We start from the raw sequence: 23,678 nt of genomic DNA on the forward strand, positions 1-23,678 counted from the left end.
TTTATACTAAGCTTATGCAATAGAGAAACAATGAGGTTTTATTTAACTAACAGTCAAAACCCCCCAGAATTTGATAGTAACTCACTCAATCTCACAGAAATGTACTTTAAATTTTTCTTTTCCACACAGTGCATTCAACACTTTGAACACATTACAAGTAATATGGGAAAGGAAAAACAACTTAGAAAAGAAGCTTCATCAGATTTTCATTTCCTAGCCTGATATGCTCCTGGTAACATAAATAAAGTTTTCAATTCTTAATTTGTGACACACAAATTTGTAACAAACAAATCTACCACATGCAGAAGTAAGAGACGTGTGAGTTTTCAGAAAGACTTTCAAGAAGCATTATTCTGTCTTACTGGGTCAAATTTTTCTTCATCTGTCTCTTTCACAGACTCATCTTTCTCTTCATCACTCTGTTGCTCGGCGTATTGCAAAATCCATTCCTTCATAGCAAATTCTTTCTCTTTCCTCACAGCTGTTCCCTAAGAAGAGCAACGGAAGTTAAAAGCTATGATAAAGTATGTGAAAGCAATGCTTTTTTCTGCCAGTATCCAAGAACTACTGTTAAGGTTTGATACATAAAATACATATGCATCTAGCAAGAATAAAGTGACCAAGCCTTCCCAGCTAGGGTGAATACCTCATTATACCCCTAAAGAAATCTTAACACTAGAATAACTATAATTACTGTAGGCAATGGAATCATTTGTAGGGAATCTTTTTGCTTTCTAGCTTGAGATTCAATAACCACAGAAATAAATCACTGACAGTGCATAGATAAACAAACCCTCATAAGTCGTTGAGTGTGCCACACGTACAGAACAGAATAAAGAGAGGACAAAATTAAGAAATTAAGCTACAGAATCACCAAATGGCTTGCGCTGGGAGGGACCTTCGAGATCATCTCATTCCAACTCCCCTGCTACAGGGACACCTTCCACTAGACCAGGTTGCTCAGAGCCCCATCCAACCTGGCCTTGAACACTGCCAGGTATGGGCATTAGCAGCTTCTCTGGGCAACCTGTGCCAGTGCCTCATCACCCTCACAGAAAAGAATCTCCTCCTAATACCTAATCTAAATCTCATGAGATTCTCTGTGTTTTATCACAAAAATTAACTATGAAGAACCTTCTAGACTCCACAGGAAAAATACCTTTAAATTACCATTTCACTGAAATTAAAATGCAGGTGACAATTATTAATCTCACAACACTTTCATAAGCTTTCCACGTTGGTGTTGGAAATCAATGGAACTCCTGTATTTTAGAAAGTTTTGTTCTCTCTTACCCCACCCCAAGTAACTACAGATTAGATTTTCAGATTACCTTAGTTTCAGGGCCATTTTCCTTCTTTTTGTTATCTTCTAAGTGAGGTGGTGTTCCACGTTGTGACACAGCAGAACAAAATTTTGCTCTAGGCTTCTCCTGCTGTTCTTCGAATTGCTGGCTAAAACCTTCAGGCAAGGCATCTTCAAAATGAAAAAAAAAGCAAAACACATCACAGAAAATATCAGTAATAATTACAGAAAAATATTTTCAGCTGTGTTGGGAACCAACTAGAAGAACACAACCAGAAATAAAAATTAGGCTTTAGCATTTGTGTAAGATAGTATATTTCCTTGCTAGACTTCCACAGAATTCCAAGTGTAGGAATAGGAAGACCGTAAGACTTCATACACTAAAATTTCCCAGAACCAGTCAGCTAGGCATCAGGAGAGGAACACTATTGCAACTGCTAGTCTTAGAGAAACACTATATTTAACTACTATTACGTAGTAAGGCTTAGCAGGTGCTATTTCTCTTCTGTCTAAAACTATTCTCTGTCACCATACTCACCATTGGGAAGGTTTAAACAAAGCCAGTCAAGTGCAGAGTGGAGATCACCACCGTATAAAAGCGTATTTTTCATTGCTTCCTCAATGTGCTCAGTCTTAAAAGAGAATCTTTGTAAAGCCATGTATACATCCTATAAATAAGAGAGCCAGAAAAGATTAAGATTTAATCTAGCAATCTAATATAGGCTTGTAAAGTTCTGTTTCCCACATATCAGAAAGCCAGTATTAAAAGAAGATAAAACAACATGCATTAATGTATCCAAAAGAGAAGCAGAAAATTCTCTTTTGCAGAATTTATAATATTTTCTTTTTAAATATGCATGCATAGTTTTAAATAGATCTATATTCCTGCCTTTCTGTACAATATATTTTCTAGTTAAGTAAAGACACACCTGCAATTTTCCATGTATATGGGGTCTAAAATGTAGCAAACCAAAAACATTAAGTACTATTCCTCTATCCTGTCTGAAAGCTCTTTGATTTTAGTTCCTGAATCCATAAAGATGTGCCTTTCCTAATAAGCATACTCCTTGATTTCACTGACTAATCATTAATTTATCTACAGAAAAGCATGTTCTATTGGCTTGTAGTGCACACAGTACAATTCCACAAGTGTAATATGACATTCGATAAAAATTACAAAACAAACTTTATTCTGAATACATAATGAAAAATAAAATTTGAACTGTACCTGCAGTTTCTTTGCAGTTAGTCTTTTGGAAATCATTCCTTTGTCATCATTTTGGTTTTTATGGTTATTGATCACATCGATAATTCTTTTTTCCAAATTACCATTTATCATTACCTGCAAAGAAAAAATGAGTTGATACAAGATAAACATCAGAGGTTTTTATGGCATGCCAATGCTCTTCACGACTAAGGGTGTAACAATGCAGAAAACTCTCTGCCATTCAAATTCCAATTTCTCAAGCCTTTCATAAGTGGCCTAAACATCTCTTAGAAAAAGGACACTTCTTTTTCTTCTGCAAGCAATACACTTTTACTTAAAATAGATTTCAATCCTTATTACCAAGAACCCAAATTTACATTTCCAAGGAAATTTAGTATGTTAAGGGACATACTGGAAGTAAACGACAACAAAATTCTACCAAAAACCACAAGGCCTTTCTCCTCTGCTCATATAAAATAATTTGAACATCAAGATGCAGTATGTGATATCCTCCTTCCAAAACACATTTAAAAGCAAATATAGTATATAATTCTAATATTTTAAACTCCTCTAAAACAGGAACCAAGCTTTAGTTGCTTCTAAGTTCGATATATAAAATCTATATCCTTTCTCTGACAGGAAGGAAGATGGATATGCACAGCAGAAGCCCAGATCTAACTCCTAAAATAGTCTTGCGTGCAAAGTATTATTTGCTATTTAAAAAAAATACATTATACTACCCTGATAATTTACCCCTATTTCTTAAAGGACACTCAAAACTCTAAATAAAATCAAACTTTAAACAGTCAACTGTCTCATACATTAATGCAGTTTTCATGCACAACATAATACTAAAGAAGACCTAAAGACATATTTACTCAGGTGAGACAGTACTATGAGAATAAAGGTTGTTTTGAGTACAGAAGATACTTGCCTTAAGAACAGATTTATCTAGATTTGCAGCAGCACCGGAATCTGTTGTTGAACTAAAACTGTAAGTTTTTGGACCTGCAAATTAAAAAAAAAAATCAATTACACAAAACCCACAAAGAACATTATTTAACACAGCTAAAGCAGACCTAACATAACACAGGTTAGTGCAAACTGTTACACTGACTGGCCAGAAATTTGCAGGTACATAACAACAATAATCAAGAAATGCCTTGAACAAGGAATAGTGAAGAGGGCTATGACTCTTGGCAGCCAAAATATGAAATTCATAGGGTATAATGAGAGAAAATGGGATTGACTGCTCACTCTCTGAACACTGAAAAACGATTGCCAAATAGGAAAGTAAATGGCAGTTTCAGAACAGGCAAGCCTGTTCAGCATTTTTTATTACAAAGTGCATAACTATGTAACAGAATCCTTTGCCACTTAAGCTATGGACAGTGGACATTTACTGAGGTCCAAGGGCAGACAGAACAGCTTTGCAGTAAAGAAATCAATTGATATGGGAGAGCACTGAAAAAAGAATTACATCTGGTTCAGGGAAACCCTAAGCCACAGCTAGTAGAGCCTGTAAGAACATCCTAGAGCAGTACCATTACATGCCTGATCTGTTCTTACCTAGTTATCTAGAAGAAGGCATTGGTTTACAGAAACCTTTGGTCTTCTCTGGTCAGTCTTTAATACTCTGCATTTAACAGGCACTAAGAAAAACAAACCCTAACCCTAAACATTCATAGAACTATTTATAGTCATTAGAATGACATAGCTTGCTATTGAATTCAACCCCTTTCAGAGCACATACACTGTGTCTGGTACTGCACCGGCAGAAAGAAACCGAGCAAGGCCACAGTTTCTACCACCCCGTGTGGCTGCATGATTTTCCAGCAGGCACAGCCTCCTCCCAGCAGCTGGGCTAGACAGCTCATCTGTGCTGGCCTGCCTGCAGAACAGCTCTGGGAGAGCCTGCTCTGAAATCAGACCAGGTTTTGACAACTGCATTTCAGAAAAAGTATGGTCCCCTCCAGTCAGGAGATACAAACAGCTGTAGCACTCAGGATCCACTCACTGGCACTTACAGGTGGGCTCTTTAAAATATACCAAATTAGCTTTCACTTACACGGGCTGATTTTTCACTACTGTATACAAACTGAGAGAGAAGCAGGATATTTTCTGAAGAGGACTGAGCACCATGGTTATTGGAGGAGTGAAGATGTAAGAAATACACTTGGTAGAGCCTCCACTTGTAAAAGCAGAACAGATTAATAGGTTCAGGAAGCTTATATTAACATATTACAAGACTTTCTTAAGTGGGAATTCAGATGCCCTGGCCATAGCATGATTTGCTCATCCTCTGCCACACAAGGTCTTCTAATGTTATTTAGTATCTGAGCTACTTCTGGCAAAGCTGGCGTATTGAAAATAGGCATCACATAACAGTTCTTCAAACTGCACTCAGAACAGTCATCCCTATCTTATTTAATACCACAGAAGTGTCTTCAGCCCTGTAACAGGTCTTCCAAGACAGGAAAAAAACCCCATTAATTAATCCACACTAAATCCACATTATATGGATTTTGATAATATACAAAAAAAACACATCCATTCGAAGCACTGGGAAAGTGCCTTCCAAACACCTGCTTCACAAGAACTGCTGATTATTTAATGACAAAACTTCCTGTAATTAACACATTGATGCCACCAAGGCTTATCTGCTCAGGAACACCCCTGGCAGCAGAATCACAGAATAGTTACACTTGGAAAGGACCTCTAGAGATCAACCACGGCACGATCACCTAGAGCAGGCAATACAGGAATGAATTCTGGTGAGTTCTGCATGCTTCCAGAGAGGGAGACTCCATGACCTCCCTGGGCATGTTCCAATGCCCTCCCCCCCTCAGAGTACAGTTCTTTCTCCTGTTTGAGGTGAAGCTTGTTGTGTTACAGTTTGTGCCTATTGCTGCTCATTCCGGGCACCACTGAAAAGTGTCTGGCACCATACTCATGGCACACATCTTTGAAATATTTATATACATTTATGTGAGCTCCTCTCAGTCTTCTCTGGCCCAGCGCCCTCAGTCTCTCCTCGTAAGGAGTTGCATCATCTTTGTGAGCCTCCACTGGACGCTCTCCAGTTGCTCATCGTTCTTCTCGTACGGAGGAGTCCAAAACTCCACCAGAGACCTCCACTCCATAGAACACCAAACGTGGCCTCAGTAGGGCCGAGTAGACGGAGAGGAGTCCTCTCCCTTGACCAACTAGACAGGCGAGGCGGGCTGCAGCCAGGCCCAAACAGAATAGGAGCGGAGCAATTCCTGCTGAGAAACGCCAGCCCCAATGGCCGGCCTCTCCTCGAACCCGCAGCATCCGCACCCTCAGGGGCTTCATGGGGGCACTGCCCCTCCAGCCATGGCACCCTCAGCGGCACGGCACGGCGCGGCGCGGCCGCTGCCGGGGCTCCCCGAGCAGCGGTACCTTGTTTGACACGCGGCTCCTTGGAGGCGGGCGCCGGTCGCGGCGGGGCGGTGCGGCTGCCCGTGTCGGCGGGCGCGGCGGGCCCGGCCTGCGCGGCGCGGGCGCGCGCGGTGGCGGCGGCGGCCGCGTGAGCCGCGCTGCCCGCGCGCTGCTTCTTGTTGCGGCCGCCCATGGCGCCCCCGCGGCCCTGCGCGCGCGCACATCCGGGTACCGCGCTCGGCACGCCGCCGCCGCCTCCCATTGGCCAGCGCCCCCCGCGCACGCGCGCGGGCCGCGTCGGCTTTTTCGCACATCACTTTTAAGGGCCGAATGGCTAGGTGTGCCCCCGGGGAGAGGGGGCTTGCGGGCCGGTTCGGCATCGGGACCGAGATGAGACCCGGCGAGAAATCGAGATAGGGATCGAGCAAGAGCCGTGTGGGCGGCCACCGCTGCCAGGGCCGGTGGGAGCCTCCGTCGCCCCTCGGGGGGCGGGGTCGGAAGGGCCCTCTCGCGCGAGGTGTGCGGCCCGGCGCGAGGCATTGTGGGAGCGCGGCGGCTAAGATGGCGGAGGCCTTTGGGGATGAGCTCTTCAGCGTGTTCGAGGAGGATGCGGCCGCCGCTGCTTCCGGCGCCAAGAAGAGCAAAACGGGCCCTGCCGAAGGTGCCAGGAGGCCAGGGTAAGGGTGTGGAGCCGGGCTGGAGCAGCAGTACCGGGAGTGCTTTGGCGGCGGGGTGAGAGCTGTAACGCTGGGCCCGGCTTCTGCCGGCGTGTTTGAGCTGCTGAATCCCCTCGGGACCTCGGGAATGTCTGTCAGTGTCTGAAGGAAGGGGTACTAAGGGGGTGCAGCAAGGGATTGTAGCCGAGCAATAGAACAAGAGGCAACAGGCCGAAACTGATGGACAGGAAGTTTCACCTGAACACGAGGAAGAACTTCTTAAGTGCGTGGATGAGTGTGCACTGGAACAGATCGCTCAGAGTTTGTGTAGTCTCCCTTACTGGACATATCTAAGTACCATCTAGATCCAGTCCTGTGCAGTGTGCTTTAGGATGGTCCTGCTTGAGCAGGGAGGCTGGACCAGACGACCTGCTGTCCTCACTTCCAACCTGACCCATTCTGTGACTCCGTGACTCACCTTCCGAGGATCCCTGGCTCTGTGGCCAGCTGGGGGGTGTGGGGACCTGGTGGCCAGCTTATCTGGGAACTGGTTTGAAATTCCATGGCTGATTTTGTGGGTGAAGTTACCTAGGTTGTTCCCCAAGTGCAGTGGGATCACAGTGGCCCTTAGGGTATCTGTTTTCTTTCCTGAAAATACATAAGTAAATTATGTAAAATATAAATTTTTGTGTGTTTATATTGCAGAAAACGATTAGAGGAAAAACCTTCAGTACCAGCAGTAGTCAAGCCCAAAAGGGAAGTTGAGATTGGCAGTACTGAAAATGTTATTTTGGGAAAAAAACCGAAATTGGAAGATGTGTTATCAGAAGATGTTAAGTAAGTGCTTGGCTTAATGTGTAAGTTACACCTAGCAAGCCACCCTGGTAAGCCATATGCCAGTTGGGAACAGTTGATGCAAAGTAGTTTAGCAGTGTTTTCTTGTAAAGATGAATTTGCACAAGTTTCATTTTCCATTATCTGTGTAAGTGAGAGTGTTCTGCCGGTGCAGCCCCAGCAGTGATGAATGCTGGGTGTATTTAAAATAACGATGCACATCTGTAGGCATTTGCAGGAGAAGATGTTAATGAATTTGTGGTTACTCTTTTGAATTGGTGACTTGTGGTCAAAGCCGTCGTTGATTCCACACGGAGCAGGAGCTGGGCTGGAAGGACATGGGAGGAGGCAGGCTTGCTGTGTACCATGATGTGTAAAGATATAGTTGGCCTGGGGTGCAGGAAGAATAAATTGGCAGTAAGACAAACAAGGCTTTTGAGGCATCTAAGGTGGTAGTTCTATTGTCATTTGGTCTTTCTTATGATTTTTCTGGAGTTTAATGTCAGATTTTCTGTGAAAAGCTCATGAGAAGACTTCTTGAAACACTGTAACCAGAGGGTACAGAACTGTACTGTACAGAAGCAAAACAGAACCAGAGCCAATGTTTTGAGTAATTTTCTGTGTTGGTGGTGTCAGTAGGATGTAGACATCAGAAATAAACAGTTTTCATGCTTTGGAACTCCAGTCCCTTCTAGTAGCCATGAGAGAAGGAACTGGTAAAGAGGGGCCTTGTCCTCAGGCAGGTGCTTGGCATGCTTCAAGCTGCTCTCACTCTCTGGACTGGTAGCAGGAGTACAGATCCTAAATTTAGTTTCATTATATCTTGAAAAAAGTCCTCATTTAATCATAAAACTTTGTATGAGTCAATATGATCCGAGACATTTTCTGGTGCAATTTTGAGTCAATAGCTCAAGTAGATTTACACAGTAGCAAAATTTTGACTTACAAGTAGTAGTCCTGGTGGTAACCTCTGCAGCCTGTCCATGCCAAGACTGTCAGGACTTTTTTTAATGTTGCAGTTATAGCAGAGGTGGAATTCGACATGTTCACTTTTATAAACAACAGGATTTTTGAATACTTTTTGGCAATCCTAACTCATTTTTTTAGTCTGACAGATCTGATGCCTCAAGTAAAGGTGCAGTCTGTGGAAACTGTTGAAGGTTGTACACATGAGGTGAGTACAGTGAAGAAGCACATGAAAAGTACAGACTTGTTACACCTAATTTTGTGTATCATTGCTGGTATAACAGTATTCTTCATTCTGCTTGCAATTATTATGTCACAGAATTTTTTAGGTTGGAAAAGGCCTTTGAGATTGAGTCAAACCATTGACCTGGCACTGCCAAGTCCTCCCCTAAACCTTGTCCCCAAGTGCCGCATTTACACATGTCTTACATGTCTTCAGAGATGATAACCACTTTTCTGGACAGCCTGGTCCAATGCTTGGCAGCTCTTTTGTAATGTCCAGTCTCCCCATTCACAGTGTCAGGTCATTTCATACTCTCTTTTTGCTTGTTACCTCAGAGAAAAAACTGCCCCTCACCTGGGGATGCCTGCATTCTACTTAGAGCTGTGGCCCAAAGGTGGGGCCTGGGACTTGACCTTGCTGAATTTCACACCATTGGTCTTTGCCTATTGATCCAGTGTATTCTGATCCCTCTGGAAAGCTTTCCTGCACTCCAGCATATACAGTATTTCATACTGTTTAAGGTTGTGAAGAGTTTGCAGTCTGTATCTGACACTGAGCATGCACCAACTGCACTTGAAAAATTAGTAGGATATCTTAGCAGAAGGAGTTTCAATCATATTTAAAATGAGTGATTGTGAAAGACTCAATGGTAATGTTGATAGGTTTCCATATTTGTAAGGTACCAAGAACATTTGAGGAGAAAAACCTACTGGTTGGTAAATCAAGTTTCTGTTCATAGTGTGATCAGTACATTGAAGTATTTTGCTATTCTGGTTCAGGAATTAAGGACTCTCTTGAAAAGCTGATTACTTAGGAAAATATATTTTGATTAAAAAAATTAGGGTTTTTTTAATGTCCAAAGTAATAAAAACTATCCATTTTCAAGTTGTGTTGGTAGACGTAACAAATTCAGATATGAAAAATACAAACTATTAGTGCTTTCCTAAATTAATGTGTTCTTGAATAATCATGCATCTATATATGACTATCAGAAAGAGTTTTTGTGAGAATCAAATATGTAAATTTTAACTTCCTTGTCCTGTTATGGTAATTTTCTCTTTTGTGCTGTTTTCCTGAACTAACTCTAATTAATTAGGGTCACATTCGAGGGCTCTGTATCAACAGACTTCTGTAGGGAGGGAACTGTGTATACAGCTGCTGATCAGGGTGCTAAAGCCTGTGTGTGTGTACAGTTTTTGGGTTTTTTGAGATGTCTGGTAAAGGTTTGCCATCACTTAGTAACTGAAGAGACCGTCCCTATTTCAAGTGAATAAATATTAGATATCGACCAGGAATGAGCATGTTGCCAGTATAAATACAGTGTATTTGGAAAGGGAATGTTGTCAACGTGAGCTCAGCAGTTGCTTCAAGCATCCACTGGCCAGAAGATACAACTGTGTCTTGACTCAAAAGCTAATGTTCCAAGGTAGGTGAAGCAGGAGTATAACATAAGACAGTAGGGATATCAGAAGGGTGAGAGAAGCAGCACTGTTGAGAGCACAGGAGAATATAGAGATTGACTGAAAAGCTCTTGGGAGGAAGGAATGAACCCTTGACACGTGAGCTTGTAGAAACACGATAACATAAATTCAGATTGGTTTTTGTACACCTTACATTGCCAAAAATGTCACTGCTGTGGCCACAGAAATCTGCAACTGTTTTTATTTTAAATGTATTTCATAGGTTGCACTTCCAGCAAATGAAGAATTCACAGGTTTGAAGCCAAGAACTGGAAAAGCTGCAAAAGTATGTGTTAGATTCCATTTATTTTTCTTTTTTTTTTCTATTTTTCGTTTTTTGTACATGCTTTACACAGTGAGAGTAGAGGGAAAAATTATGTACTTAATAAGGGCTGTAAAAGATGGTCTGACATAAATTGATGCTTTTATATTAAAATTTGATAGAAAAAATTACATGGTTGAATGAGGTGGATGGGGTGTTACAATGTCGATTCTTTCTGTAACATCAAGCAGGGACAGCATTCTAGTTCTGTTCCTAAGCTGGTAAACTAGTGAAAATTCAGTCATCAGGGCAAGATTTTCATTTGCTAAGACAAGAAGATATCAGCGAAGATCTTAGGTATGGTATGAGATAAAAGTATTTAAATACAAAGTTGTTGGATAGTACTGGATTGAGATCAGCAGAAATTACAAATGTCTGCAGGATTTAATTTCTGCCTCTAATTTACACACTAGGTCAAGTCAGAAAATTATAATATATATATAAGTCTGTCTTAAACTTCTGTAATGTTTTTGCTTTTTTTCTTCTAGGAATATCCATTTATTCTTGATGCATTTCAGAGAGAAGCTATTCTTTGTGTAGATAATAATCAGTCTGTGTTAGTGTCAGCTCACACATCAGCTGGCAAAACTGTCTGTGCTGAGTAAGTACTTTTCTAACAGGCTCTAATGAAAGAACAGTGTGATGTCCCTTCTGTCACTTTCTTGAACCATCAGCAGCTGTTGCATCCCAGTTTCTTGATAAAACATTCAGTCCATCAGTGTTAAAATTGAATTGGCTACTCTGGAATATAAAAATTATATCTTTCATCATTTAGTGGGTAGTGAAAGGCTTACTTTGTGTTTAAGTTTAGCTTTTATTTTTAAACTGTCAAGGTGTTACTGTATAGTTTGATATGGAAGTTTCTTCATTATAGATTTTTGTAAATCTAGGAAAAATACCTTTGTTTTCTAGCCTGTGGCTAGAACTAATAAGGACTTTCTTCTGTTTTTTTTTTTTTCTTAGAGGCAGTGGTTTGATTTAGTCAGCAGCTTCTCTGTCAGGTTTGGTTCAGACAGTGAAGTGCTGACCTGGAGTGAGAAGTGAAATATTCATGAAGATGTATTAGAGCACAAGTTCAAGTAATAATAGTTTTGCTGTGACACAGTGATAGTTTTTAAATGAATGTACATGTACATGTGTCCGTAAAAATCATCTAACCTGGCGTTTAAAGATTTCTCACTCTCCAAAGATGCATATATAGTTGTACTGAACTTAGTAATCTGGATATGAAATGCTAGATACATGAGAGCATGCATTCAAATGCTGTGTATCCTTCTCTTGGTGTTCTGAATTGCATAATTTTGTTCTTAAGCTAAGTAATACACTGTCTTCCTGACAGCTGTTGATATGGATATTGTTTAAATACAGGTATGCAATTGCCCTGGCTTTGAGGGAAAAGCAGCGTGTGATATTTACAAGTCCAATTAAAGCTTTGAGTAATCAGAAGTACCGTGAGATGTATGAAGAATTTCAGGATGTTGGCTTGATGACTGGGGATGTCACCATTAATCCAACAGCTTCTTGTTTGGTAATGACAACTGAGGTAAGATCAAACATCAATCCTTGATCAGTGTTTTCTTCTACCCTTTTTGATTGGGGAGGTCTAATTTTAAAAGACTAAAATGGCCTAGTTAGGGTGGAAAATGTTCTAAAGTGCATTATGACTAATTTGAATATTTTAACTTTTGGTAAATCTCTGTGAATTTATGCTTCTGAAGTGTAAGTCAGGAACTTCTGATTCTAATGTGGAGAGAGTTAGAATTCACTGAATGCTCACTCAAGACACTGAGTATTCTGTAGATATGAAATAATGAAAGTTAAATTTCGTAAATCCCGTGGTCAGTATTTTGTTCTAGAAAGGTAAAATAAGGAGAGCAAATTCATTGAAGGGCAGTTGAGTGATTTACAGTAGGTGCTAGAACTCCAGGAATATGTATGAATATTTTGAATATGTATGAACATGAATATTTTCGTCTTTGGTAGTGAAGTACTGTTTACAGAGTTTTGTCACATTTCTGTTCTAGAAATGCCGCAGTGAGTAGGAATTTTCCTCTTTTTGCCTTTACCTCAAAGAAACATGTATAACTTTAGTGGGTGGAGTTTAGAGAGGTTGATTTGATTTCTGACAAAAGATTTCCTCTTAATCACAGGGAGCTTATTTATTATGATGAGATAAAAACAGGGCTTGACAGAAGGAGCTCTGTAGAGCTGTAACAGTTACCTGCTAGTGGAAGGTTGGAGAAATACGTTGGTTCATTCTTTCCTGTTCATTTCAGATTTTTCTCAGGTAGAGAGATTGTTAGATTGGAATGAATTTGGAAAGCATCTCAAAACCTATCTTTAAATGCTTTTATGTTTTGTGCAAAATATGGTTTTATATATCCATGTGAATGTGAACAAAAAATTCTGGCAGTTTCTTTCCAATGCCCGTGTAACATCACTGTTGTTATTTCATGTGCAGAGACTCAACTTTTGCTGTGTTTTCTAGATCTTGAGAAGTATGCTTTACAGAGGCTCTGAGGTCATGCGTGAAGTTGCATGGGTTATTTTTGATGAAATTCACTACATGAGAGATACAGGTATCCTATATGTACTGTTCTTCTTTTTAAATCTTTGAGTCTTTTGCCCAAGAGCAATGTCTTTTTCTTTTGAAGAATTAAGTCTTATTTTCTCTTTTAAAATCTGTCATCTTTTTGTATAACCAATTCATAATTTGTTTCCTACTGAGTTTATATAAATGTGTGTTGCGGTTTGTATTTTCTTCACCAAATAAAAAATTACTTTGAGAGCATTTGATACAGCCCACTTGTGTAGAGGAGATTGGAGGGTGTTTTTTGTCTTATTTTGTTTTTAAGTATGCTGTTCTTTGGCTTCAGGGTTGAGAAACGTACTTTGCTCACATAAATTTCCGTATGCCTTTCTATTTTCAGAACGTGGTGTGGTTTGGGAAGAGACTATTATTTTGCTTCCTGATAATGTACATTATGTATTCCTTTCTGCAACTATTCCAAATGCCCGTCAGTTTGCTGAGTGGATCTGCCATCTTCACAAACAGGTTATATTTCTGATACTGTACCTCTGTGCTTTTTGGCTTGTGGCATAATACTGTCTATTTGTTTGATAACTGGACCTCTGAGTATCTTTTTAGTAATTTTATTGCTTGTAGGTGATAGTATAGATCACTCCTGGCTTCTCTAGCTATATTCCTACTTTTGCATGTGTACTGGCTGTTGCTTCTGAATGGCAACATTAGAGCTGTTTCTTGATGTTTTCTTTTCCACAATTATTTAGTCACCTGTCTGATTTCAGAAAAGATTATGAGTTAGGAAACCTGGTGAACATACAGTGATTTTCTGAGGGCTGATAGACAGGAGGTTATTGGGAGAGCTCGCTTGAGGAGCTCTGTAAATGGCCATGTAGAAATCAAAAGCAAATCTTAAATTCATAGGGAACACTATATGCTTGCAAGCGAGGAAAGTGTTACATAAGAAATCTATCCTCTCTTGTAACCTTTAATTTTTAAATTCTGTTCTCTTTTTTTCTAAGATATGCTTTTATAGAAAAGACTTTGTGAGTTAGAACTGGGGAATTTGTTATCAAAAAGAGATTGATCCAATTTTAAAAATATCCTGGAGATTGATTCTTATGTTGTTTGTGATGGAGTATAATATAAAAGATATCTACTTGACTTCGTGTTGCAGACCATTAGATTGTGGGGTTTTTAAATGCAGATTTATGTAATATTTAATGTTTTAAAGTAGTTTTTTTCCTAAACAAGCTTTCTCCATACATCAAAACCTTAAATGCTCATGAAAGTCTACTGTGAGTCTTTCTTAAGTGTTTCAGTAATAATTCAGGCTTTTTTTACAAAATACAAGTTAACAGGTTTTCCTTTGATTTTAGAAGATGTTAGTATTTCAAGTCTGTCTAATAGTGCTGAAAGAAATACTGGCTATCTTGACTTCCGTTTTCCTGAGAAAGAATTTTTGCTGCTGACTTGTGTTCTAAAACATTTGCAAACTTTCATTTTCTTAAGCAATATCATTAGTAATAAAATCCATATTCACAGAAGATCTGTTATCTTAGTTTCTGAAAGCCTTACTTTCTGGTTTTTAGAAAGATGTATTTTAATAGTAATGTATTGGATTTCCATCAAGCAAGTGATATTACATTGCAGTTCTAAAATATCTTTGTGAATTCCTTCTTTATAGCCTTGCCATGTGATTTACACTGACTATCGACCCACTCCACTGCAGCATTATATATTTCCAGCAGGAGGAGATGGACTCCATCTGGTTGTTGATGAAAATGTAAGGAATGCTCAGTTTGTCTGAAAGCTTGTTTTCCTCTCATAGCAGTCAAAAGCTTGAGCTCTTGCAAAATTTGGGTAGACTCTATAAAGGATGTTTTTGTTAAAATAAAGTACAAGTGAGTAATGGGTATCTCTGAATGGCTTTTAGTGTTTTGGAATCTTACACAAGAATTTTGTTTTATTATCTGATGTCATGCAATCAGCTGAGTAATACTTCCCTGAGAAGTCTTAAGTGCCCACATCCTTGCTTGTTTTCTAAACTGCATGCTGCTTGCTGTAAATCTGCAAAGTAGTTGATGTTTTGTACTGTTTCTCACTCAAAAGAAAATATAGTGGCGTGTATATTTGACTTTAGTCAAGGGAGCAAAACATTTCCATTTCTTTAGATGTTTTTGAACTAAAAACTTGTTTAAAATTTATATTAGCACACTCAGCAGAAGTAATGCCATAAACAGTAGTGCTGCCCTTGAAGACAGGTCTTCATTGGGCAGTGTGGTTCTATGTGGACATTCCTAAAAGTCAGTTTTGGTACTGTGTCATTCAGCAGGTCTGGCGTGGTGAGTAGTGTGGTGGATAGAGCAATGAGCAGTGACTTTAGGGACATAGCAGTGTAATTTTGAGCTGTGACACTGACCTATAAACTCTTTTGATAGATTATGCATTGTTTTTGTCATTTTACCATGTATATATGGTGTAATGGTACTGGCTGTGCAAAGTGCTAAGTGTTTTTCAGTGGGCTTTGTATTTACAAAGGTTGTGTTTTACATCTAGGGAGATTTCAGAGAAGACAATTTTAATACAGCAATGCAGGTGCTTAGAGATGCAGGAGACTTAGCAAAAGGGGATCAAAAAGGCAGGAAAGGAGGAACAAAAGGTGAGTTTCAACCCATTCTAGCTAATTTTTGCTATAAATTTTTTTCAAAGTTCTATGCAAGTTTTGTTCTCAATTGCTCCACAAGATACTTTTTGTTGTAAAATTTAATTTTAAATTGATGTAATCTTTCTGCAGGTCCTTCAAATGTTTTTAAGATTGTGAAGATGATCATGGAAAGGAATTTCCAACCTGTGATTATTTTCAGCTTCAGTAAGAAAGACTGTGAAGCCTATGCACTTCAGATGACAAAGTTAGATTTCAATACAGGTACAGAAAACCAGTTGGATTCTATTCAGAGATGTAGTTTGTTATGAAATATTACTTTTCCTGTTAAACATTATGTGTAAAACCAAAATGAAAATATGTGCTGCTTTTATCATGTACTATGATGGTACCTTTAGCTGTATTCGGTAGGAATATTGGTGTGCAGAGTACTTGGTCATCACAATGTCAAACTGTTCATCAACTTTAAACTCTATTTCTTGCTCCAGTATGCCATTTATTATAATAATAACACAAGGATTCCTAGAAAATTCTGTCTATAATGAGAGAAGTCTGATCATAAAAAGTATTTCCCAAAATATTCCTATTAGGTTCATTAGAAAAATAGTATACTCTCAAGTACAAACAACTGTATAACAAACCCGTAGACTGTTCTTTCTTGACAATGCAATCCATTTTTCATTATTTCCTTCTCCTTGCTTCTCAAAAACCAAACGTTAAAGAGAGAAGATTTTTTTCATCTTGGACTAAGACCATGCTTTGCAAATAAATTGAAGCTCATTGCTGCTTGGAAATCTAAAGAGTTTTAACGAAAATAAGGAATTTCTTGTAAATCAATGTTTCATGTTTGTGAGCTTTTCAGGGTTCTTGGGTGCTTACTTGCTCCAGTCTTTACACATTTTGGTTCAGTGTGGCAGAACAATGCAGGTGTTTCTGTCAGAAAGTTTAAAGAAATGTGTAAATGCAGAGGTGTATTTTCACGTTTTCTTCAGAATTGCATCTTTGAATGTATGTTCTTGATATTCATACTACTTAGTGGAAAAGGTTGTAAACTTCTTAAGTTAACAGGGAAGAACCTCTGTGTTCATCCAGACAGGGACTAGTAGGTGGCAGAGGAACAGGGGAGGTTTATGAAATAGGCAGGGGGCACATAAGACTGATAAATCCCAAGCTTGGAAGTAGCTGGTTTGGACTATTCTGAAAGGTTTGTTCTAGTTTTCTTTGTCCTGATTCTCTGCTTCTGGTTACCATGTGGCTCCTCTAGGCTTATTGAAGTCCTGATTGCCTGACCCGCCTGTGGGTGGTTATGTGTAGACTTCAGGGCATTCCACTCAATTTTTATTGTGCAATTTCATAAATATTAGAATGTGGTATCATTTTATTTACGTCTGGTATTAGCCTTCTTCATTTTAGTAACTTATAAATTGCCTTCTTAGATGAAGAAAAAAAAATGGTTGAAGAGGTCTTCAATAACGCAATTGATTGTCTCTCGGATGAAGACAAAAAGCTTCCTCAGGTGAGTGGAGGGTTCTTTTGAATAGAGTTGAATTGCTGCTATCCTGTTTTCTGCAACTTGTGAAGCTGTGGGTCTTTTGTAGAAGATGCAGATATTATAAAACTGGATAATCTCATTCATTTCCCCAGGTTTTAGTGTCTCCTGCATTGCTTCTTGTCATTATGAAAGAGGTGATAAGGATTCCTTCCAGTTGCAGTTGCAGCAGATGATGTATATCAGAATTAACAGTAGAGCTCCTGCCCCTTGTTTCATTTTTTACAATTATGTTTTTAAGTAAACCTTAGAGTTTATAAAGAGGTAAACCAAGGTTAAACAGTCTGGAAATAGTATAAGTGAGAGTGCAGTATGCACTTAGCAGTTATTGATTGCTTTCAGAAAGGTTCATTGATGCATCTGCACTCTAATTTATTGTATAATGACCAAGCATAGTGATGTTTTCCCATCTTTACAGTGGAAAAATACAAGCTTCTAACCAGAATGTTACAAGATTGAAGGGGTAGTTATTTTATTTTAATTGGAAAATAGTGAGTTACATTAAGATCAGTGTTGAGGCTTTCCATACAACTTTTAGTAACAAATGCTACAATTTGTTTGCTGGTCTTTTGTATGTTTCTTCGCAGGTTGAACATGTGCTTCCCCTTCTGAAGCGAGGAATTGGTATTCATCATGGTGGTTTGCTTCCTATCTTAAAAGAAACCATAGAAATCCTTTTCTCAGAGGGCCTAATAAAGGTATTTTTCATGTCCATCCGTAGTTTGTTGTGACTGCATGGCCGGTAATCCTGAAAATCCAAGAAATACACCTCACCTCAGGGTGTATGTTAGTGTATTACAGTGAAGACCTATACAACAGCAGCTGTAGATCTAAGTATTCCAGATTTTATTCACAAGTATTTGAACTTACAGTGTCTAACTTTAATGTTTTCTTCAACTATTTTATGTTACATCTTGCTCTCATGAATGACTGGACATTCACCAAGCTGGCTGTTGGTTGTTCTTGTAAGGACAAATAGTCAGAAAAATGTAATCTTGGTTAAATGTTGTGGTGATTTTTTTGGATAGCTAACTCCTATTTTCTTCTGGCAAACTTGAATATTGACATTAATTACTATTATTGATTAATATAATTTACACTCCATTATGTTTCATTTTGGAGTCTTTCTCATGGTCCCATCTATTTAGTTCTCATGCTTTCCAAGGAAAAATAAGGGAAGATAGAAAGATGGTTTTGGTCCAGTTTTTAAGTATTGAATATGCCTGTGTTCTTTGTGGCTGCACAGATAACATTAAAAGCCAGAGAGGTTTCATGTAGCAGTCTCTGACTATTATGTTTACTTGAGATCCCTTTTTTTTTTTTTCTTGCTTAATGTCAATCCGTTTATTTAGGCCTTATTTGCAACAGAGACTTTTGCTATGGGAATTAACATGCCAGCCAGAACTGTGCTGTTTACAAGTGCCAGTAAATTTGATGGGAAGGATTTCCGATGGGTAAGTAATAAAGAGGTTCTGTTGAATAACTGAATTATTTAAACCTTATTGGGATTAAGTTTACTCTTGATGTGTTCACCTCAATGTAGTATTTTGAAAGAAAATACTTTTTCTTTCAAAAAATCTTCACTTCTAATCCATTTATAGTTAATACACAAATTTCTGAAGACAAGGTTCCTCACTTTATCCATGAGATTGTTTGATAGATACATCAAAAAGGAATCAAATACAGGTTAACAGCAGACATTGGATTAGACTAAGACTTCTGCACACCTTTTCCAAAACCGTGAGACCCAGATATTTTATCCTGTATCAGAGACCTCTGAAGAATAAATGATTTACATATCCTATCATAATGATTATCAGTTTGACAGACCCAAGAAAAGAGGTCATTTACCATGGAAGAGTATTGTTTTCTTACAGAAGAATTTTTTGCATAATTGTAAAATTTTAGACATTAAAAACCATGCATGTTGTTTACTTAAAAAAAAAAATGAGATCTTGCAAATCACCACAGCAAAGCTTTGTAAGAACCATGGTGAAGGGACGAGTGACTTGACCTGTGTTATGGAGTAAACATTTCTTCAATCTTCATTTGGGCTGTTCAGTTTCATTATTCATTCTGATTGCATGTCTGTAAGGTATATATGAGAATGGGTTACCTTTCAAACCGCAGAAATGTGGAACTTCTGAAATTATTTAGCACAGTTTACCTAAATAGTTTTTGAAATCTGACCAAAAGTGAAACTTGGGGAGTTGTTGAGAATGCAGTTCCACAGATGACAAAACCCCTGTTCCATAACTTGCTGAGACATAGGTAACCAGTTGTAGCTGCCTCTTGTCCGTGTCCCAGTTCTTTATAAACTCTTCCATTTCACAGTTAGGAGGTATAAAAATACTCCTTTTGCAAGTATCAGTGTATTAATGTTACGCTTAAATAATTTGAATGAAACGATACATTACTTCAAGATGGTGGAGAGGCATTATCAGTATGTTGAAGATCTGTTACTTCTCTACCACGCTCAGCAGCCTTCCATTATAAAAGACATTAGTAAAATGGTTTTCGTGCTTATTAAAATGATGCACCATGATATGGAACTGTAAGAGCATTAGTTAACTTTTACTGCTGCATTACATTATTCATAGTCATGGATTTATATTGTTTCATGATAAGTATGACTAGTGAAGTCAATATGGATAAGTCTCTGATAAATTGGATAACCCTTCTTTGCTAATTTTTATACATCCTGTCACTGTGCAATGTAATCAGCACATTATGTGTTTCTGCTATTTTCGTGTTGTTTGTTAATTTCTTTTTCTATTTTTTTCAATTTTATTGTAGATATCGTCAGGTGAATACATTCAAATGTCAGGTCGTGCAGGACGTCGAGGTATGGATGACAGAGGAATAGTAATTCTTATGGTGGATGAAAAAATGAGTCCAACAATTGGCAAGCAGCTTTTGAAGGTAGGAGAGACATTATTTGGGTTCTATTCTCCCAACAAGATTGTGCTCACTTAAGTAATGCTACATGGAAAATTAGACAAGAAGATCATGCAGGTAGAAGATGACAGCTCCTAAAAGTAGCTTTGAGTGAATTCTCATAGGAGTTTCCATTGTGAAACAAAGTCAGAAGACTAATGTCATGCTTATTTGCACAAAAGTAGTATCATCCATTTTTGTATAAAAGGGCTATCAGGCAGGACGAGTAGAACTCTATCCTGTTTTCCTAGTGATAGCACTACACTGTAACATTTTGTTTGTTTCTTGCTGACTGCCGTCAGTTTAAGCATTATTGTGAACTAGGAAAAGGTTTGAGCTTTCACAAGAGTTACTAAATTCTTGGTTCTTGGTGATGAAATAAATCTTCCTTAATGGACTGTCAGTGTGATAGACAAAATGGACAAGGTCATGCAAAAATGAGGCACATACAATAAAGAAGAGTGAAGGGGCTGTCAGTGTGCTGAAATCAGCTATGGAGAAAAGACAGTTCTTGCAGAAAATTCTGAAGTTTGGAAATTAAGAGGTTAAAAAAATCACTTGTGGTTGAGACTGGCATTAAACTACATGACTTCCCCAAACTGTAATGGGAATTGTTACAGATTATCACACTAATACCCTCTTGCTTTATAATTTGGATATGAAATACTGTAGTCATTACGCTTCTATTTAAATTCCATGGCAAGAGTAACCACAAATATAATAATCTATTGTGTGAGTTGCCTGTCTTAGGCTACTTAGACTAATTGCACACACACACTAAAATTGAAAACTTACACTGCACTCTGTTTAGGAGCTTGTAGCCTTGCTGCAAACAGCAGGTCATTTGTGTTAAAACAGCATTTGCAGTATTACTAGACTTGGTATAAATTGTGGCGATCATCTCAAGTCAGCATCAAGTTATGTTAACAAAAGACATGTAGCAGTTACCAAGAAAAGAGATTCCAATGGTTTTTTTCAGGCAAATTAGGAACAAGGGGGAAAGTACCTATGTGGCTGCTGCTGATTACACAGAGGTGGATTCTTTGTTGTGTGCCTTGATCTGTCAGTGCTACCTCTTAATCCATAATATACTATATTTGTAAATATGTACATTATGTGTACCTTTTATACTTCCAGAAGGTAGTATTTACCTTCTTAAAGTCAGAATTTTCGTGAATGCTGCATTATGGTTAACTAATAATCAGTAAAATAAATTTCAGAAATATTCATGGTATGGTAGCATTACGTTTTGTGTTAATTTGTTAGTCTTGATTTGTGTTTTCTGAGTGGAGTGTACATATATTTATTTCTTGACTCTTAATGCATGTGTACATCCCTGAGAGGTATGAAGACTAATTTTTTTAACTGTGTTTTTGTGAGTTTTTAAGACTGTTTGAGAAAACAGATGTACTTTTGTGTCATACTTTTAAAAAGGTTTTACACGTTTGTACTTCCTCAGCTGAAAAATGAAGAGAAGGATATACAAAAGGAGAGAAGCAAATGAGAATCCTTATAAATTGTATTTATTAAAAATTCCCCAAAAAGTTAATTTATATGAAATCATTGTTAGTAACTTAAGAAGAAATGGTATTTCAAGTATTTATCTTCATACTTTAAAATATTATAAGGTCACCCATTGAAAAGGTGGGTTTTTTTAAAGTTTGAAAAGTCAGTATTTTGAGAACTATAGAACTCCATCTGAATTAATTAAGATAAAAGAAGAAGTAGTAGATCACTTACTTTCTTTTTGATGCTATCTCTGGGGTTTTTGTCAAGATTTTAAGGAAATAGTAAAGACTATTTCCTTCATTGAAACGATAAGAGTTTTGTGTTTTTTCCCCCTTTTGAGTTATAAGGAAATAAATGGGAAAAATAATGGCTTTTGCTTTCCATACTGTGTCTTGCTTCTTCTCCACTGATCTAAATTAATTAATCTATTTCACTAATTTTTGACACTACTTCCCTTGTGATCAGAGATTGACTTTTTGATTTTTCTGAAAAAGATCAGAGGTAGCTAAAATGAAGGTATTGATATTTCTGTAGCTTCTGTAACTATTTAGCCAATTGCTTTAAAGGCAGTGAAAGAAACCTTTTACAAAATTACCAGTACAGCACAAAAAAACCCCTTCTTATTTTCCTTCTTAAATACAAAGCATCTAGAGGAAATTCCCTGTCAAATAGGCCAAGGAAATCAATATAGACTAAAACTTGTACTATATTTACAGTTCATAGTCATCACTAAGTATGTCTCAGTTAGATTTTTCTTACATATGGTATTTTTTGATAGTAAGATCGTGATTGTGCCTAGTAGTAGCATTCTGCTTTCAGGATAAGCTACAGATTTACAGGAAAAACTCCAGAAGAAATGAATTAGCCATATTGAGAAGATAGAACATTTACATGGAACATTTTTGCCATACCTCTTCAGCCCTTAGGGGTTTCTGATCCAAAGCATTTCCTGAGCACTAGAGCAAAACATCTAGGAATGGCATTGTCAGCCGCCTCCCGCCACGGTCAGTGAAGTGGGAGCTTTGAGCGTGTTGGTACCAGCAGCACTGCTGCAGCTGTGCTGCTTGGCTGTGCACTGCTCATTGCGACATTGTGTACAGTACTCCAGACTGACATTCAGCATTCCATTCTTAGAGGGCGTTCTTGTAAATATTTCTCAAACTCGGTAACGTGCGTTTGTCTTCGGCAGTGTAACTAGGTTTCTTTGTTTATCCTTAGCATGTACTTGACCACTGAATATTTAGTAAACTGGTGACTTGCATGAGTCTGTAAACTTAAATGCTTACAAAACTATTGGGGCAGATTTCTGAAGATGGTAAATTGTAATTGTATGTTTGCATGATACTAAGAAGTATTCGGTTGGACTTTATTTTTGTTTCCTTACTTAAAATCTTTAGTTATATTGTGTTAGTTTAGGTAGGGAGTGTAAAGCTTGTTCTTGATGCTAGAAAGCCTTTGAAACCAGTGCAGCATCTCTCCAGTTAGAACTTGGCCATGCTACAAGCATCTGTTCCTACAGAGTTGAGTTGCTCAACAGTGGTAATTTGTGTCTCTAAAACACAAAAACCTTGAGCTAAGTAGGTTACCAGAATGGATGATTGTACTCTGAAAGAGAATGTGCTATCTAAGTAGGTTTTTGAACTTTGAATTTGAGCCTTTAGTGCTTTGCATCTACTTACTCCATCACAGGAGAAGATATATGGACTGAAAAATTGAAAGAAAATGTAAAATCATCAAGGTTGGAAGAGACCCTTTAGATCAGCAAGTCCCAGCTGTCAACCCAGCATTTACTAGTGCAAGCCCTAAACACTAAGCCATATTACCCAGTGCCAGTGCCAGACACCTCTGAATTACCTCCAGGGACAGTGACTCCACCAGGTCCCTGGGCAACCTGTTCCAGTGCCTGACCACTCTAGTAGTGAAAACATTGTTTCCTATATCTAATCTGAGTATCCCGTGTCTCAGTTTAAGGCCATTTCCTTGGGTCTTCTCCCTGTAGGCACAGTAGAAGATACTGGACCCCTGACTAACAAGCTCCTTTCAGGCAGTTGTAGAGGGCAGTGAGGTTTCCCTGAGCCTCCACTTCTCCAGGATAAAAACCCCAGCTCCCTCAGGTGTTTC

At 38.4% G+C, this 23,678-nt stretch overlaps 2 protein-coding genes across 3 annotated transcripts in view; one reads left to right on the top strand and one right to left on the bottom strand.

Annotated features, from left to right (window-relative positions):
- Positions 1–6,106, bottom strand: part of DHX29 (DExH-box helicase 29) — a 30,537-nt gene extending 24,431 nt beyond the window's left edge. Inside the window, exons 1-6 of the mRNA XM_063421639.1 lie at positions 5,934–6,106; positions 3,445–3,518; positions 2,532–2,645; positions 1,842–1,971; positions 1,332–1,474; positions 363–488 (exon numbers count right to left, since the gene is read on the bottom strand). Coding sequence (XP_063277709.1) covers positions 363–488; positions 1,332–1,474; positions 1,842–1,971; positions 2,532–2,645; positions 3,445–3,518; positions 5,934–6,105 — 759 coding nt within the window. The 5' untranslated portion in view covers position 6,106. The remainder of the gene's footprint in view (positions 1–362; positions 489–1,331; positions 1,475–1,841; positions 1,972–2,531; positions 2,646–3,444; positions 3,519–5,933) is intronic.
- A 111-nt stretch (positions 6,107–6,217) lies between these two features.
- The window catches only part of MTREX (Mtr4 exosome RNA helicase), a 40,199-nt gene continuing 22,738 nt past the window's right edge, over positions 6,218–23,678 (top strand). The window contains exons 1-15 of one of the 2 annotated variants that reach the window (XR_010083419.1): positions 6,218–6,589; positions 7,274–7,405; positions 8,510–8,576; positions 10,275–10,337; positions 10,862–10,974; positions 11,742–11,916; positions 12,862–12,952; positions 13,304–13,428; positions 14,585–14,683; positions 15,457–15,559; positions 15,695–15,826; positions 16,999–17,078; positions 17,699–17,809; positions 18,464–18,565; positions 19,908–20,033. Coding sequence is in view for 1 of the 2 variants with exons in the window: in XM_063422034.1 (XP_063278104.1) it covers positions 6,474–6,589; positions 7,274–7,405; positions 8,510–8,576; positions 10,275–10,337; positions 10,862–10,974; positions 11,742–11,916; positions 12,862–12,952; positions 13,304–13,428; positions 14,585–14,683; positions 15,457–15,559; positions 15,695–15,826; positions 16,999–17,078; positions 17,699–17,809; positions 18,464–18,565; positions 19,908–20,033 (1,635 nt within the window). In the remaining variant the exon portion in view is untranslated. The remainder of the gene's footprint in view (positions 6,590–7,273; positions 7,406–8,509; positions 8,577–10,274; positions 10,338–10,861; positions 10,975–11,741; positions 11,917–12,861; positions 12,953–13,303; positions 13,429–14,584; positions 14,684–15,456; positions 15,560–15,694; positions 15,827–16,998; positions 17,079–17,698; positions 17,810–18,463; positions 18,566–19,907; positions 20,034–23,678) is intronic. The other variant, XM_063422034.1, reaches the window with a different exon arrangement.

Source organism: Prinia subflava, chromosome Z (genome assembly GCF_021018805.1).
Source record: "Prinia subflava isolate CZ2003 ecotype Zambia chromosome Z, Cam_Psub_1.2, whole genome shotgun sequence".
Classification (NCBI taxonomy): Eukaryota; Metazoa; Chordata; class Aves; order Passeriformes; family Cisticolidae; genus Prinia; species Prinia subflava.